Source organism: Eleutherodactylus coqui, chromosome 1, assembly GCF_035609145.1.
Source record: "Eleutherodactylus coqui strain aEleCoq1 chromosome 1, aEleCoq1.hap1, whole genome shotgun sequence".
NCBI classification, from domain to species: domain Eukaryota; kingdom Metazoa; phylum Chordata; class Amphibia; order Anura; family Eleutherodactylidae; genus Eleutherodactylus; species Eleutherodactylus coqui.
Window position 1 is genome coordinate 138560936 of NC_089837.1, and position 16947 is coordinate 138577882.

General features: G+C 47.5%; 1 protein-coding gene across 1 annotated transcript; it reads right to left on the minus strand.

The window, feature by feature from the left end:
* Positions 1–1853: 1853 nt before the first annotated feature.
* Positions 1854–12307, minus strand: EIF5A2 (eukaryotic translation initiation factor 5A2). Its single transcript, XM_066601082.1, has 5 exons — positions 12166–12307; positions 11425–11606; positions 9761–9865; positions 3312–3443; positions 1854–2797 (listed from the first exon to the last, which is right to left on the minus strand). Exons 2-5 carry the CDS (start codon positions 11587–11589, stop codon positions 2735–2737), a joined length of 465 nt encoding a protein of 154 aa, XP_066457179.1. The 5' UTR covers positions 11590–11606; positions 12166–12307; the 3' UTR covers positions 1854–2734.
* Between the last annotated feature and the right edge of the window lie 4640 nt (positions 12308–16947).

The following is a 16947-nucleotide window of genomic DNA, read 5'->3' on the forward strand; positions in this document are numbered from 1 at the left end:
TGCTAGCTTCCCTATAAAGAAAAGCCCGGGGTAGTGTGGTTGATCTAAAGCCCTCGAGTCCACATGAGGGTTAGTCTAGAAGAGCACATACTGTAAGTGAAGCAGTCTGAATACAAAGTTTCAGTACTGAAACAATGCATGGCAATATGATGTAGCAAGTGGCATGTAGAGAGACCCAACAGAATAAACTTCAAAAATTGGAAGCTCCTCCAAAAAAAAAAAAAAAAAAGTGGCATGAAGTTCTGAAGTGCCTAAAGGGTACTTTGCAAGGGGCAATTGTCACCCGAATTCTTGCTGGAAACCGCAAATCTGTGCGACAATTGTCCTGTGTACATGCAGCAACTGAGCAAGAAAATGCTCACTTGTTGGAATTGTTTTGGTGTCTAGCAAAACTAAAAGCCAGGAGACTATTGGCCTCGTGAACACAGAAGCTGCTCAATGTTTGGACAAACCCCTCCCACCCCGTTTACTGTGAATGGAGGCAGGTGGGTGTGATGCCAGCCTACTCCACCTCCATTCACTTTAACAGCCATCGCAAAGGAGCACTAGTCGGGCAGCAGTTGTATAGGAGGACCTTACAGCCCAGCTACTGCCAGCAAGTCAATTGGAACTTAATGCGTAGTGTAACGGCACAATAGGATAATAAACTGAGTGCTATAAGCACTAACACATTAGGAATTGATAGAAAAAAAAATAAAAAATAGTCCAAGGTTAAGACCGTAGTTACCTTGGCTGTACCATTAACTATACCCAGTGTCCTTAAAACACTACATACCTTATGCTGCTTTTCCCTCATCCAACTATCTATTACACAATGAACTTGCAAGTCATGCATATGGTAGAGTCAGTGACCAGGAATTAAACATTCAAGTTAAGGACAGAAGAGCTTTACACTTTCAGGTATTTGGAACCATGATGAACCCAGTAAACAAACGCATGCGAGGCATGTTTGCCGTCAGTTTAAGTTTGACAATTTGTACAGAATCCAACTGCTTCCTCAGGATCCCTCTTGGGACAGTACTGGACAGACATTTACAATAAACCTTGTTTACCACCACTAATGATTTAAGACTTCTAGCTCTGGCTGTAGGGGTTTCGATGCATGCTGTGTGTTCAGTCACACAAAGCGTTTGCATTGTTGGAATTGTATAACCTGTAAAGGAGGAACTATACACGAGTTATATTGATGGTGACATTTATAGATCGGTGCACCTGAAAACTTAACTGGCCACAATATGTACAGAGAACCAATAAGCTACCATATAGCCCATGGACAAGACCGACAAAAAAAAAAAAAAAAAAAAGAAAAAAAACTTTATACAACCCCTATAAGAGCCTTCATGTTTCGATTCAAGCAGAACCTGTTAGCGCTCCTGACATGTCTATTTTTGCAGGTTGTAATAACCTTTCTGGAGCACTTTTTTTAATGTGCCATTCTGTTATTCCTCCTAGAAGTTTACAAGTTGACAACTGGGCATTTACACAGTCCAGCAAGTGCTGACAGTAGAAGATTGCAAGGAGAATAGTAACACCCAGCTGTCAACTTATTCCTGAACACTAGGAGGAAGAGCAGCAAGCTCTAAGGAAGTGATGCTCCAGATTGGTGACTTCTTAAAGCAGCCCATGTCAGGAGAGGTGACGAGTCCTCTAGTATTCAGAATACTCTGGGATTCTCTAAAGCATAGATGCCCCGGGACATTGTATATTTGTTAAACATGGGAGTAAAATCCTGCCAGAGATTTTAGAAGGATTTTGGGCAATTAAACCCCATTTCTAGTATCCACATTTGTGTTACAAAAAAAAAAAAAAAAAAGAAAGTTAAAGAAATCACACTGGAAGCACTGCAAAATCAATTCAAGGGAAGGTCTTTACTATGTTTAATATTTCAAGATAAATACAATAAAAGAAAAGCAACTGGACTGCATTTTTCTAGTTTTATTTTTTCAGTTTGATGACAAAGGCCTCGAGTGAAAATCTGTAGCATTAACAACTCTAATCCTCATTTTGTGCCATGTACACCTGCTATGTGGAATCACCCAGTATACCAATTACCTGTCTGGACCGTAGGCAGGCTTTGACACCATTTTTTGTTATAAGGTTATAATATGCAAGCCAACGTGTTGGCAGAGAATACAGAGGTAATACAATTTACTTGCACATGGCCACCAGGATTTTTTTTTTTTTTAAAGGGAGGGCAGAAGGAGCATCAACTGGCATTTCTAAATCACTCATGTTTCTTAGATGTCCAAGTGATATACTTGTGTTTCAGACAGTCTAACATGCAATAAGATTTAAACTTGCTTAATATTCTAAAGACTCCTCATTCTATGCATTAGTAAGGAATAGAAAGTTTTTGCATCTTTTACATTTGCTTTATTAAATTACCTTTTTAATTCCAGGTGCTTTCCCCCCCTAGTTTACCTGTAAGCCCGATTTAAACTATGCATCATGGACCAACTGATGCAGAACACCTTATCTAAAGAGTCACTTTGTTGGACCCTCAAAAATGAACACCTTAAGGAATGTGAAAGGTAACCCAAGAAATATCTGCAGTGATTTGGAAATGACCAGTTAACCTGCATAACCAAATTTAGAATCCAGCAGTATTTGCAAACAAGTCAAGTCAAAAAGAAATGAGGTTTTTGTGAAGGCCATAGCTTTGGTGACAATCGGAACCAAATTTAAGATCTGTTTATCATGACCTGAGCAGGTTGCTCGAGCCGGGGATCCCTGTTTATTTGGTCATGGCCTTGATGGCTACTGCACATTCTTCTGCCATTGCGCACAAGACGGAGACCTGTCAAAAGAGAAGTTACAATATTAGAACTGCAATATTTACTAGTCACATTGAGGGAAAGATTGTTAAATTGGCAAAGCTGGTACTGCCCATTTTCAGATTGGTATTTATCAGCACTACTCGTGTGTAAGATTCCAAACAATATATACAATGTTACACCAGAGTCCATTGTATAATTATAGTCCTTTCTAATCTACCTAGGACAAAAAGCCTTACTACTGATGGGCATTATACAAGTTTTAAAGTGAAGTCATCTAGTCAAAGCAGACATTGCCTGCCTTTCCTCAAGTCAACTATTGACCAACATAAGTTCTACATACAAGAACCATTCTTAACACATCCATATGACCCACACTTGGCTACAATAAGTAATCTAGCACTTAGAGTGCTATAGAAGCAGCAAACTCATCAGAACAGACCCATTTAGAGGATCTAATAGATGCTCTTGGCAGATAAGATAGTCCAAAAAGATGACATTAAAGGTTTGACCACATAACAGGCTACACCCTCTCACCATCATTTCATCTCCTGCTTCATATTTAGCTTCTATTTCCTTTCCCAGGTCTCCTTCTGGCAGCTTAAGGTCATCGCGGACGTCACCACTGTCGGTCAGCAGGGACAGGTATTTATCATTAATGCCGATCAGCTGGGGAGAAAAAAAAATGAATAGCAGTGAATACATAAAAATTACACTTGCTGTCTCTGTTCATTGGAACAAGTACTAAATGATGCACTGCTGGCTTTCTCCCCAATCCAAACCTTTGTTGACTTTCCTAGCACTCCTTTAAACTACTTAAATGAATGGAATGAGCCTGTAGTCCTCAGAACGACAGCTATTAAAGAAGGTTTCTGGAATAAGAACACAATCGTGCTCAGATAAACATTAAAGGGGCAGACAACTTGCATGGGTGCAGCAGCCCCTTAAATTACCGATTGTAGGACCAGTCAGATATTGATTGCCCACCTAGAGGCAATACATTTTTCCTAGGCTGGATAACCCTTCAGCCAACATTTTAAGCTGGGTTCACACCAGTATTAGGTTTCACATTATGTGGCTCAGTCCTCAGAGCTGGACAGATCCCGTTGGGTAGGATGTGGTCTGTCTAGCTTCCAACAGGAATGCTCCTGGATGAAAGTGCAGAATGCTGCACCGTTGTCTGGGACTTTATGCCACTCTGTACTGGAGGTTCCAAACGGAGATCGGGATGTGAACAGCCTTCATAACTAAGGCTAGAGACCTGTCCAATAGAGCAGCAATACTACCAGCAACTGTTTACTGCTAGGTACTCCAAAAGAAAGATCTTCCAATTGTATTGTCTCGTAGCATTTGGAAGAGTGTGTGTGTGCGTGCGTGCGTGCGTGTGTGTACATTGCATTTTAGATACAAGGGTGCCATTTAAAGTTGTAAAACTGTTTGGTTCGGTTTGTACACTGACCCATATAAAAAAAAGCCACAAGACAAAACACTTGGCAGGGCTAAATTGCATGGTCGGCCACTTTGTTCTCCAACACATGTATCCAGATGCAGTGTTGAAGACCAATATTCATCATATCAGACAATGTTGACAGCACCTAGATCTCTCAAGACAGCTTTTTCTGTAGTCACCCTGATAGCAGCAAAGTGTGATCCTACCTTTTAACTCCCAAAGAAAAACTGGCAAACAGCACTTCTGCATGTAGGCTGCAAGTATGGCTTGGGGTACCATATAATGCCAAGTCCAGACACGCAGATCCTGCCCTGGCTAAAAGAGCAACCCCTTGAGGTGCCCTAGAAGTGCACTTAATCATTACAGTCATCCACAAAGCTCTCCATAGCACTGTGCCACCCTACATTGCCTCCCTCATCTCAATCCACAACCCAGTCTGCTCTCCCTACTCTCCCAACAGTGAAGTCAGTTTAAGCTCCGCTTATTCCCACCTCCAAAGCAGCACCAGTCTTCTGGAATGCACTACCCCAATCTGTGCAATCCCTGACGCATTACTTCAGGCATGCACTAAAGACACACCTCTTCAGGGAGACATACCATATCTAAACCAAACCCCTCTCTAGTCTGCCTAACATGCACCCTGTCCTACTGACTGCAATCCTTGCCAGCAGCAATCAACTGCCCCCTGCAGTTATACCAAGTCAGCCTCGATATGGCTCAATTTGACCATTGTGTATAGCATTCCACTCCATTCCCTTTACCTTTTGTACCACCCCATTATTTGTAGCATGTAAGCTCGTTGGACCCCCCCCCCCCCCCCCGCTATATAAAGATTATAGGAAGTCCTGCCTGTCTTAGCCGCAAACATTTCACCACTGTTACACCCATAGAGGTTTATGGACCCTTTGAGTGGGACTGGAAAGAAATAGCTATCCATTAACTTACCAAGCTGTAACCATCATACAATTAGGTTTTTGCAGACCAGTTTTGTTCTTATATATTTGATATCTAGTATAGCCCATCATAATTCCAAAGTCCAAGACTAGATGGAGTCCACCATCAGCTGTACACAGCACACATCCATTCAGATCTCTCCTAATTGTAGTTAAATAGAGGAAATGGGGACTCTAGCAGTTTTTTTATTTGTCACTCATACTATGGAAAGATTAAAGGACCTTCTTAGGAAAGCCCCTTGGAAAGGGTTGCCTGTTCTGTTTTGGCTGGTGTAGCCATGCAGTGTCATACCTAGCCCGCCACTTCTGCTAAGTGATAACGTGATCCGTTATACGAGGGGCTTGTCCTCACCAAAGTCACTAGCACAGCCCTACTGAAAGGCTGGACATACAACACAAGTTTGTTCCAACACTGACCAACCCATCAGAAGCATCCCAAGATTAGGAACAGATTCGTGGTATCTTATTGACTCAAGTACAAGCTAGCCACCAAAACCCTAAAGAGACCACCACAAGTGCTGAATGAAAGGGGAAGCATCATGGTTGGACAGGTCTTATAACAAAGAGGTAGCATTAATCCATTACTAGGTGCCATAAGGAAGGCTCTCAAGCTACACAACACTCTGCAACCTGTCCATCTGCTCAGTCAGCATTTGATACACTGGTAGGAAGGCAGATACATTCACCATAGGATACTGATTTTTCATGTCCCTAATCATGGGTCTCAATGAAGAGACAGCGTAAAGCAGTTGTCTACTTACTGGACAACATGCCCCCTGTGCCAACATAAGGGAAGTAGTACTTACCTGTTCCATGCTACCATGATGCACCAAGTCAGGTGACTGCTGCAGTGTCACTACTCATTCTACTGGCATTGCTGTTCCTATCCTGGGCACAATGCCAGGAGTTAAGGAACCTGATGCTGCAGTGGTCACCTGACTCCTGGCAACAGCAGCAAACACTGGGACCACAGCGGGCTCATTGCAGCACTAGATTGAGGTGGCAGGAACAGGTCGGTATTGCCCCTATTATAGCACAGAAGGCATGATCTACAGTAACTGCACAACTGCTTTAAAGCTGCTGCAGAACCTCCTGTCCTTGCTGCTGTTCATGGATAAAGTAGTGTCAGTTTAATCTGCAGAAAATTCAGTTTTGACCAGCGTTTGTGGGATCTAGAATGAGGATGGAGATCAGCTTCTGGTCACTGCCACCACCAAGGAGTCCTTATGATACATTGTACCATTTACACTAGTGATTTTTACTGGCACCGAGTCAAGGGAAAGTTTTACTATATTTATGGGCACTGACAGCTATATCCCAATGAAATAAAAGTTCACTTTATGCATTGTTTGTTGCCATTTTATAGTTTATATTACATGTTACATGTGGTCAGTTGGGTTCTGCCTTGATTGCAACAAAAAAAAAAAAATCTGCACTTTCTAAAAACTTAGTGCAGACTGTCCATGGCTTTTGGTGAAGTTGTCCATGAAACAAACTGTGGAAGATGAGGATCAGGACTACCATGCATAAGCCTGCCAGTATCCACCATCCCCATTGCAGAAGAGCAGTGATCTGTAAAGGTTTCCAGACCGTCAGCAGTAAGAGGTAGTCACACGCTGTGATCTGCCAGAACATTTGAACTGATCTATGTACCAGCCTCCGACAGCTCCAAGGAGAAACCCCGACAGATCACTTTTGCAGACAAAAGTTGACTGCCAGCCAAGATTCCCAGAATGTGCCGGCAGCTTACAGCAATCCTACGGTTCAGAGGCAACATTTCATGCAGGATGTGGAGAGGTGGGAAGTATAACCTGTGGATCCACCACTTCCCAGGCTGTCCCAAGATAACTATTCACAGACTACTCAAAGCACACTGCATCAGTCGTCTGCAGCTTCAGGCTGCTTTTGCATTGTTCAGGGCTGCTCATAGAAGTGGTATGAGGAGCTACAGACCAATGATCACTGGGGACTCCATGAGGTGTCTGATTATAGATGGCACTGGGTAGCCAAAATGCAGCCATCTTAGAAGACAGCACAGAAACTGTCTCACGTCAGTGCTGGATTCACATTTAGGGCTCATTCACACGGGTGTATGGTCCCCGCATATTATGCATCCATTTTTCCCATGTGCAACACGCAATGAAGAGTCTATGGATTTCCATTCACACCTGCAAGTGGACCTGGCATATAAAATGCAGGCAAAAATAAGATTGCAGCATGCTCTAGTACTCCATGTATCCTATGCAGCCCTTCAAGGGCTGCGTATGAAACAGTCTACTTGCAGGCATTGCAAAAAGGCAGCATTTTAATATGCATCCCCACTCAGAGCAGGGCATTTGAAAAACAAACACTGCACATGTCCGTGACGTTAGTATCCTGGGCATGCACAGTGCCAATTATAACCCATACACTGCCTCTGCCAGCAGAGCAAATGGGCTGCGATGATTACAACGCTGCAAGATACTCACAGCATTGTACACACCTGTTAATAAACCATTGCTAGAAACCACTGCCATATCTGCCTGCCTCCTCCCCTCTCCATAGACTTCTATGGGCTGCATCTGTAGTCTGATCTGTCTATGGATTTTGTCAGTAATCTGTGTAGGAGCAGAAGTGGTCAAATTAAGGCATTTCTCTAAAATTATGTTAGACATTCCTTGACAAAGGTTACTTAAGACAGCAATTTCCTTCCAAGTCCTGCCATACAGTCAGCCAAGCACACGTTCTCAATAGAGATTTTTTTTAAGTGAAGTACCATTCGTCGTTTAGGCAGGCATAAAACCTGAATGACCCAAGTAAACAGGCAGTTGCTCATCTATGACTGCCTGTTTACTGTGAATGGGTGTGGGTGGCCAGAGTGATTTCCAGCCTGATTGTCTCCATTCACAGTAATGATCCTCTGGTAAAGGACCCTCAGTTGCTGCCAGGCAACTGATAATTGTTTATCTTCCTTAAAGGATCAAGCATATTTTATTTCAACATCTCCCCCCAAACATCCATCAGGGAGAGTGTTGAGCAGTTCGTGTAAATGGAGATGTCCCAACTGGTCCCATGAATTCAGTGGGGATTGGCTAATGGCCCTTTTATGCAGTACAACAGTTGGCTAAATGACTGCATGAGCGTCAATGCCAAGGTCTTTGGCACTCGTGCAGAGTGTTCACATGTACAGACCACCACCTTCTATGTTAAGTGGGGAGCATTTACACAGGACAAGCCTGTGATCCAGCAATGGTTTTTATGCCGACTGAAAGTCAGCGATAACGACCTGCAAACGAATAGTAGATTTTTTGCATTTACACAGCGTGGTTATCGCTCAAATTCGTTTGAATGAATTTTGAGCGATCAGCCTGTATAAAAAAAGTGTCCCATAACGCTAATGTTTATAACCACCTTACCAATGCTATGCTCAGAGCTCTGAACTGCACCCATCCACTTTTAAAGGGACAGGTGGGATCTCGCTTTAATTGCTCTTCACATCTACACTAGTGCAAACGCCTAACAGTTGTAATCTCCAAAACTTAAGGCACAAACCGTGAACATTAAGGGAACTGCAGCACAGCTCCATTCGTCTGAGGTCCAGAAGCACCATTCATGATAACTAAAAGGTCACGGTGCTGTACAAACACTATAAAGTTTTGACTTTCAGGATCTGTGGGGTTCCCACTGGTTTTAAGCTGATACCATGCACTAGCAGTGTGGCATCACTTTATGGGACAAAGTACCCATTTAAAGACATTTGACAGCATGCAAAACACCTAGGCTAGAACATGCAAGGACAGTAAGATCTTACAAAAACAGTGATGCTATATTATACAAGTTAAAACCCATAGTAACATGTCAATGGCTACTAGAACACCTGGTCTGACCCATACCCACCCACTTTACTATAGAGCATTGGGTGCTGCAATCTGACAGTTGCTGTGAATCCTGTGCCTTCCCCAAAAAGGGACTTCATTGCTGCCACTAAAACGGTTGTCCCATAAACTCAAGTTCTTATCTTCTGTGCACAGGATATCTAGCTGATCGTGATGGTCCAACTGCTACGATTCCCACAGATCCCAAGCATCCTGCAATGAATGCAGTTGCACACCACTGCCCTACACATTTTCAGCGATTGAGTTCAAGTGCACCCACCAGCTCCAGCACTTCCCTGGTGGTAGAAGCATTTGTTCCCAGCAGATGGACACCATCCAGAAGGTTATCCCCATCATATGGCTATGGGATAACATCTGACAAGCCCATTGAAGCTTTTTTTATAGACAAGCAGGTTTATCATTTGAACAAGTGAATATAGTCATCATCCCCTCTTTATACAGGAAGATACATTATCGGCCTGTTCAGTCGGTCACAACACTGTAAGTGACTGAATGAGCGCGGTTCAAACCAAATAAGTGAATGGAGCCAACAGTTTGTCATTCATTGCATTTAGACTGAGTGATCATTCACTTGTTTGAACGATTTTTCTCTTCTTTTAATAGGTCCACCTAGAAGCACCTTAGGCAATTCTGAGGTTCTGAAGTGACATGAGAAGCCACACAAAGGACGCGGCGACATTAATATGAGCACATGGAAGCACAAGTTACCTGGTAATCATTTCTCTTAATATTTGGGACATCCATGTTGTGGGTAGATGGACAGATATCTTCATACTTCTTACCAGTGAAGATATCAATACCAACAAGGTGAACCTAAAGAAAAACATGTACTTATGTTTATTTGCTTCAAAGACAACTTTGAGGAGGAGAAAAAAGTTATTGTGGAAACCTAAAGCTATAACTACAGCGTGCCGTGCCTAACAAGTCCTTATGGCAATGGAAGAATAAGTTATGGCTTTTGAAAAGGGGAAATGAAAATCCCCAAACTCCCATCATGCCCTTAGTACTAATATAGGCCAAAGAAGTCTGATCAGTGCAGCTCCTGCCCCCTCTGCAGTGAGGCGACTGAATCGAGCAGTAGTCATGCATGTGCAGTGCCACCACCTTCACCGATACAGTGAAGAACTTGTGCTCTACTGCCATCAGCCGCCCTGAAATGAACGCAGCAATATGCGAGCACCGCACCATTTAATTGGCACTGCAGGAAGCAAACAGTGGGGTATACAGGAGCCCGGTCCTCAGCAGACTTATCCCGAGGATAGGAGTTTATAAAAAGGCAGTTTTGCCACAACCCTCTTTAGAGGGGTTCTACTAGAATATCATATTCCCATCCACAGAACAGGGAACAACTTGTTCAGACACCCCATAACAGGGGTCCCGCGACATCAAAATGAATGGGGTGCTAAAGGAAATACCCAAGTGATTGCCGCTCAGCACCATTAAAAACGGATGGGGTCCACAGCCAAGGTGGCATTCAGCCGCCTCCCTGAGGGTGGAGTAATCCTGCAGGGAGGAGGACACAGGACCCCCATCCTCAGGACCAGTGGGCAGATCAGCAGTTTATCCTCTCCTGTGGATGGGGGATTGTACAAGGATCACACTATAGGTGATTCAAGAAGTTGTGCAAAAGTAAAGCCGATTTCTTTATGCATGAAGACAGAAGACGTCTCCCAGTTTCTTGTGCAGCTAACAGCCAGTGTGGGAGTGATGCCCCCGCAGCAGTGGAGCAGGCACCAGCATGCTGGGCCGGAGTACAGACTACTGACCCCACTGCAGTGTCACCAGAGCTACAAGATGAAGAGCCCAGTATTCCCCTGCAACCCTCTATCTTGTCACTGTGTCCCCCCCCCCCCCCCCCGCTTTACCTCAGCACCACCCCTCACACCACCACCCCTTCCCCCTGGCATCACCCCCTCCCCCGACTTTACCTTGGCATCACCCCCTTCCCTTGTTATATTGGCCCCTCCACCCCCATTACCTTATCCCCTCACCCCCTTCTCTTTACCTTGGCATCCCCCCCCCCTCACACTGCCCTAACTCCTGTTACATTGGCCCCTACACCCCCCCCCCCCATCCTGCACCTTAGCCCATCACCCCCTCAACACACCTTGGCATGGCCCCCCTCCCCCACACATTCCTCTTAAGCCCCCCCCCCCCCACACTTTACCTTGGCATGGGCCCCTCACCATTTCTACCTTTGCATCACCGCTCACCCCCCCTGGCATGGCCCCCCTCACCCTTTCTACCTTGGCATCACCCCTCACACTGCCGCCCCCCATCACCTTAGCCCCTCACCCCCCCCTGGCATGGCCCCCCTCACCCATCCCCCCCTCTTTACCTTGGCATGGGCCCTCACCCCCCACCCTCTTTACCTTGGCATGGCCGTGCTTGCCAGTCTTGGAGGTTGACATTTCCACGATCTTGCAGGGACGGGACTTCAGCACCACGAAGCCGTTCTTGCGCAGCGCAGAGCACTGCATGGGGAAGGTGGTGGAGGCGCCGGCATCTCCGGTGGTGAAGTCTACCTCATCTGCCATGGTGGTGTCTGCGAGTACTGCGGGGGGAGAGCGGGTTAGTAGCGCCGGGCACACGAGGCAGGCCGCGCATCCTCCCCGCACACGGCCGCCATCCGTCCACGTGTGAGAACCGACCGCCCTAGGAAACGGAAGCCGCCTGCCCGTGTCACAGAGCTGCGCCTCAGCCGGCATCGCCTCAGCGGCGGCGGCAGCAACATGGCCCCCCTCCCCCCGGCCGGATGACTCCGCGCTCCCCGCAGGCCTGCTGACATGGCGGCGGCTCGCAGCGCACAGCTGGAACAGTCACAGGGAGGCCGCAGCGCTGAGACTGCTAGGCACATGACCGGCCGCCTCAGCCCCGCCACCCCGCGGACGGCACGGCGGACTGCTAACGTACGGCCCCACTACCGTTCTCCCGCCCGAGCCGGCCTGGGCCTCACTCGTGCACTGTCGACACCAGCGCCTTGCCTCCCGCTTCCTCCGCCCGGCCACCTGCCTCAGCCGCCACCCCACAGACTAGCCCAGGCGTCCTCGGCCCGACATCCCACCGCCGCCTCCCTACACGAGACCGCGGGCGCCATGCTATCCCTTCCTTACCTTCCAACAAAAAAAGGAACGTCACTGCGCAAACGCGCCCAATTTCACTGCGGCAGCCCGGGAGAGGAGGGGCTAACAGAGGCTTCACCCAGCCTGGCCCCTCCGCTTCCGCTTTTATGGGAGGAGGGACTTGACTTTCTCTTTGGACACGCTCAGGGAGGTGGGCGGAGCCCTGGCATCAAGATCCGGCGCGGATGAACACGCGCAGAATGCAGCCGACCTGTGTGATGCGTATATGTAGTCATGGGCGCGTCAGATGACATGGATGTGTGCTGGCGGAAGGGCTGGCACTGGGAAGGCCCCATGGAATCAGCACCGAGCCACGCACAGGGCTAGGCGGGCTGAGAAGCGGCAGTTACCATAGTTTATCCCACAGGGCAGCAGTACTGCTCCCTGCTCACACAGAGGGATGTGCAGCCAATCGGCAGGTGGTTTATGGAGGCTGAAATGGAGTAATCAGCTGATAAAGAAGCATTAGCGCGTTCATCACGATCAATGATCCTTTACCACCCAATTGTCGGGACAATGAGTATTCGGAGGAACGGGCAGGCAGATAATCGTCCAGTATAAAAGGACGTAATGTACACATCTGTGTCAGAGGCAAGAAATGTCAGATCTAATATTGTCAAATGCCAGGGGTCACGGTTAGAGATGAGCGAGCACCAAAATGCTCGGGTGCTCGTTGCTCGAGTCGAGCTTTCCGCGATGCTCGAGAGTTCGTTTTGAGTAACGAACCCCATTGAAGTCAATGGGCGACTCGACCCGCTAAGGTTTTCATTGGTGCAAATCTGCAAAACCTACGAAACTGATGGAAATGACACAGAAACGGATAGGGCAGGCGAGGGGCTACATGTTGGGCTGCATCTCAAGTTCCCAGGTCCCACTATTAAGCCACAATACCGGCAAGAGTGCCCCCCCCCCCCCCCTCCCAACAACTTTTACTTCTGAAAAGCCCTCATTAGCATGGCATACCTTAGCTAAGCACCACACTACCTCCAACAAAGCACAATCACTGCCTGCATGACACTCCGCTGCCACTTCTCCTGGGTTACATGCTGCCCCCCCCCCCCCCCGCACGACGCAGTGTCCACAGCGCACACCAAAGTGTCCCTGCGCAGCCTTCAGCTGCCCTCATGCCACACGCTGGCCCCATAGCCACACCACCCTCATGTCTATTTATAAGTGCGTCTGCCATGAGGAGGAACCGCAGGCACACACTGCAGACGGTTGGCAGGGCCAGGCAGCGACCCTCTTTGAAAGGGGGGGGGGGGCGATAGCCCACAATGCTGTTGAGGATTGATAATAGGTAGACATTCGATCTTCATTCCAATCCTGGGCCACCTCCGTCAGGAGCTGCAAATGTGGGCATAAAGGAGACTCCGCTGTCAGCCCAGCACTTCTGCACATCTTCACAATGCAGCAATACTCGGTGTGGGAAGTATGTGAGCGGGCCCTGGGTCAGCCTCTGTCCCAGCAAACACCTTGTGTGGCCCAAGGTGCTGCGAGTGACATAGCAATGGGGAATCCATGTGTCCACACACTACTCATTCTGTTTGGGTGTCGGGCACCTCATCGACAATGCAAGGGGTAAACCATCCTGACTCTGCACCCTACCCAAGTCTGTCACTGTTTTGGGGACAGACAGGTAAAACACCCTTTATGGCAAGTCTGTGTGCACCCACAGCATGGGTGGCTAGCAGGAACCCACAGACGGTACATAAAAAATCCCATTGCAGTGCCCTGGATAGCTGAGGTTACGTGAAAGAAACTACAAGTTGGCTTCTGCCCACACTCCATGCCCTAGTCAGTCTGTTTTTTTTTTTAAAGTGCCAGGCAGGTACAGCTCCGCTATGGCAAGTCTGTGTGCACCCACAGCATGGGTGGCTAGCAGGAACACACAGACGGTACATAAAGAAATCCCATTGCAGGGCCCCGGATAGCTGAGGTAACGTGAGAGAAAATACAAGTTGGCTTCGGCCCACACTCCATACCCTAGTCTGTCTGTTTTCTTTTTTAAGTGCCAGGCAGGTACAACTCTGCTATGGCAAGTCTGTGTGCACCCGCAGCATGGGTGGCTAGCAGGAACCCACAGACGGTACATAAAGATATCCCATTGCAGTGCCCCGGATAGCTGAGGTAACGTGAGAGAAAATACATGTTGGCCTCGGCCCACAATCCATGCCCTAGTTAGTCGGGGGTTTTCTTTGGGCCAGATAGGTAGAACACCGCAATGGGAAGACTTAGTGCACCCATAGTATACACAGACCCCTGTAGTATTCCTGTAGCAAAGGTATAAGCTGACCCCAGTAACAGTTATGTAGCAGAAGTCTAGGGAGACCCCAGTAACATTTCTGTAGTGACAGTATAGACAGACCCCAGTAACATTTCATTAGCAGAAGTATAGGCAGACCCCTGTAACATTTCTGTAGCAGAAGTATAGGCAGACCCCAGTAACATTTTAGTAGCAGAAGTATACGCAGACCCCCTCGTAACATTTATGTAGCAGCAGTATTGGCAGACCCCTGTAACATTTCAGTAGCAGCAGTATATGTAGACCCCTGTAACATTTCAGTAGCAGCAGTACAGGCAGAGCCCAGTATTTGTAACATTTCAGTAGTAACAGTATAGACAGACCCCAGTAACATTTCAGTTATAACAGTATAGACAGAGCCGCGTAACATTTCTGTAGTAACAGTATAGGCAGACCCCAGTAACATTTATGTAGCAGCAGTATAGGCAGACTCCTGTAACATTTAAGTGGCAGCAGTATAGGCAGACCCCTGTAACATACTTGTGGCAGCAGTATAAGAAGACCCCTGTAACTTTCTCGTAGCAGAAGTATAGGCAGGCAGACCCCAGTAAAATTTCTGTAGTAATAGTATAGGCCAACCTCTGAAACATTGGGATACCATGAGCGTAGGCGAAGACCGGAAAAATTAGTTGGATAAGAGTGTAGGCGTGGGCCCCAAAAATTAGTGTACCAAGAGTACAAGTGTACCTCTGAAAAATGTATCAACCGAGAGGGCAGGTGAAACCCATAAACATTTTTTTAAAGATACAGCTCACTGTTGCTTAATTTGTAACAGAGCCTGGAGGCAGCCCTGTTGAAAAAATTGGTTCATGTTACAGTCTCAATACTTTTGAAACTTTGAAAAATTGTAAAAACAATGGTAGATGTAGCTGAGCCTTTTGGCCTGCAGAAAAATTGGCCGTTCAGCGTGATGACATGTTGTTTTTGGAGGAGGAGGAGGAGGAGTAATGTCAGAGACAGATTGATAATGATAAATGCCCCGTTTTCCCAGTGATAGAGAAGAGTGCTTTTATCTGCGGTTGCAGCGAAAAGAATCTTTAGGTTCCGCTGCTCTCCGCCGGTGGAGAAGAGAAGTCTGGGGAAATCCAGGCTTTGTTCATCTTTATGAGTGTAAGCATGTCGGCACTGGCAGTTGACAGGCGGGTCCGCTTGTCTGTGATGATTCCCCCAGCTGCACTAAACACCCTCTCTGACAAGACGCTAGCGGCAGGGCAAGCAAGCACCTCCAGGGCATACAGCGCAAGTTCGTGCCACGTGTCCAGCTTTGACACCCAATAGTTGTATGGAGCAGAGGGATCACGGAGAACTGTGGTACGATCAGCTACGTACTCCCTCACCATCTTTTAAAGTGCTCCCTCCGACTTAGCCTTGACTGGGGAGTGGTGACGAAGTCTTGCAGGGGAGCCATAAAGCTGGCAAAGGCCTTGGAGAGTTTTCCCCTGCCTGTGCTGAACATGCTGCCTGATCTCCGTGCCTCCCCTGCTACTTGGCCCTTGGAACTGCGCCTTCTGCCGCTAGTGCTATCAGATGGGAAGTTTACCATCAGTTTGTCCATCAGGGCCCTGTGGTATTGCATCACTCTCGAACCCCTTTCCTCTTCGGGAATGAGAGTGGAAAGGTTCTTCTTATACCGTGGGCCGAGTAGGGTGTACACCCAGTAATCAGTGTTGGCCAGAATGCGTCTAACGTGAGGGTCACGAGAAAGGCAGCCTAACATAAAGTCAGCCATGTGTGCCAGGGCACCAGTATGCAACACATCGCTGTTCTCACTAGGAAGATCACTTTCAGGATCCTCCACCTCCTCCTCCTCGTCCACAGGCCATACACGCTGAACAGATGGGAGGCAAGCAGCATGGGTACCCTCTGCAGTGGGCCCAGCTGTCTCTTCCCCCTCCTGCTCCTCCCCCTTCTCCTCCTCCTCCAAAACGCGCTGAGATATAGACATCAGGGTGCTCTGACTATCAAGCGACATACTCTCTTCCCCCATCTCCTGTTCCGACCGCAAAGCGTCTGCCTTTATGCTTTGCAGTGAACTTCTCAGCAGGCATAGCCGAGGAATGGGGACGCTAATGATTGCAGCATCGTCGCTCACCATCTGGGTAGACTCCTCAAAGTTTCTGAGGACCTGGCAGATGTCTGCCATCCAGGCCCACTCCTTGGTAAAGAATTGGGGAGGCTGACTCCCACTACGCCGCCCATGTTGGAGTTGGTATTCCACTATTGCTCTACGCTGCTCATACAGCCTGGCCAACATGTGAAGCGTAGAATTCCACTGTGTGGGCACGTCGCACAGCAGCCGGTGCTCTGGTAGATTAAACCAATGTTGCATCGTCTGCAGGGTGGCAGCGTCCGTGGTGGACTTGCGGAAATGTGCGCAGATGCGGTGCACCTTGCCGAGCAGGTCAGATGAGTGCGGGTAGCTTTTCAGAAACCGCTGAACCGCGAAATTGAAGACGTGGGCCAGGCATGGC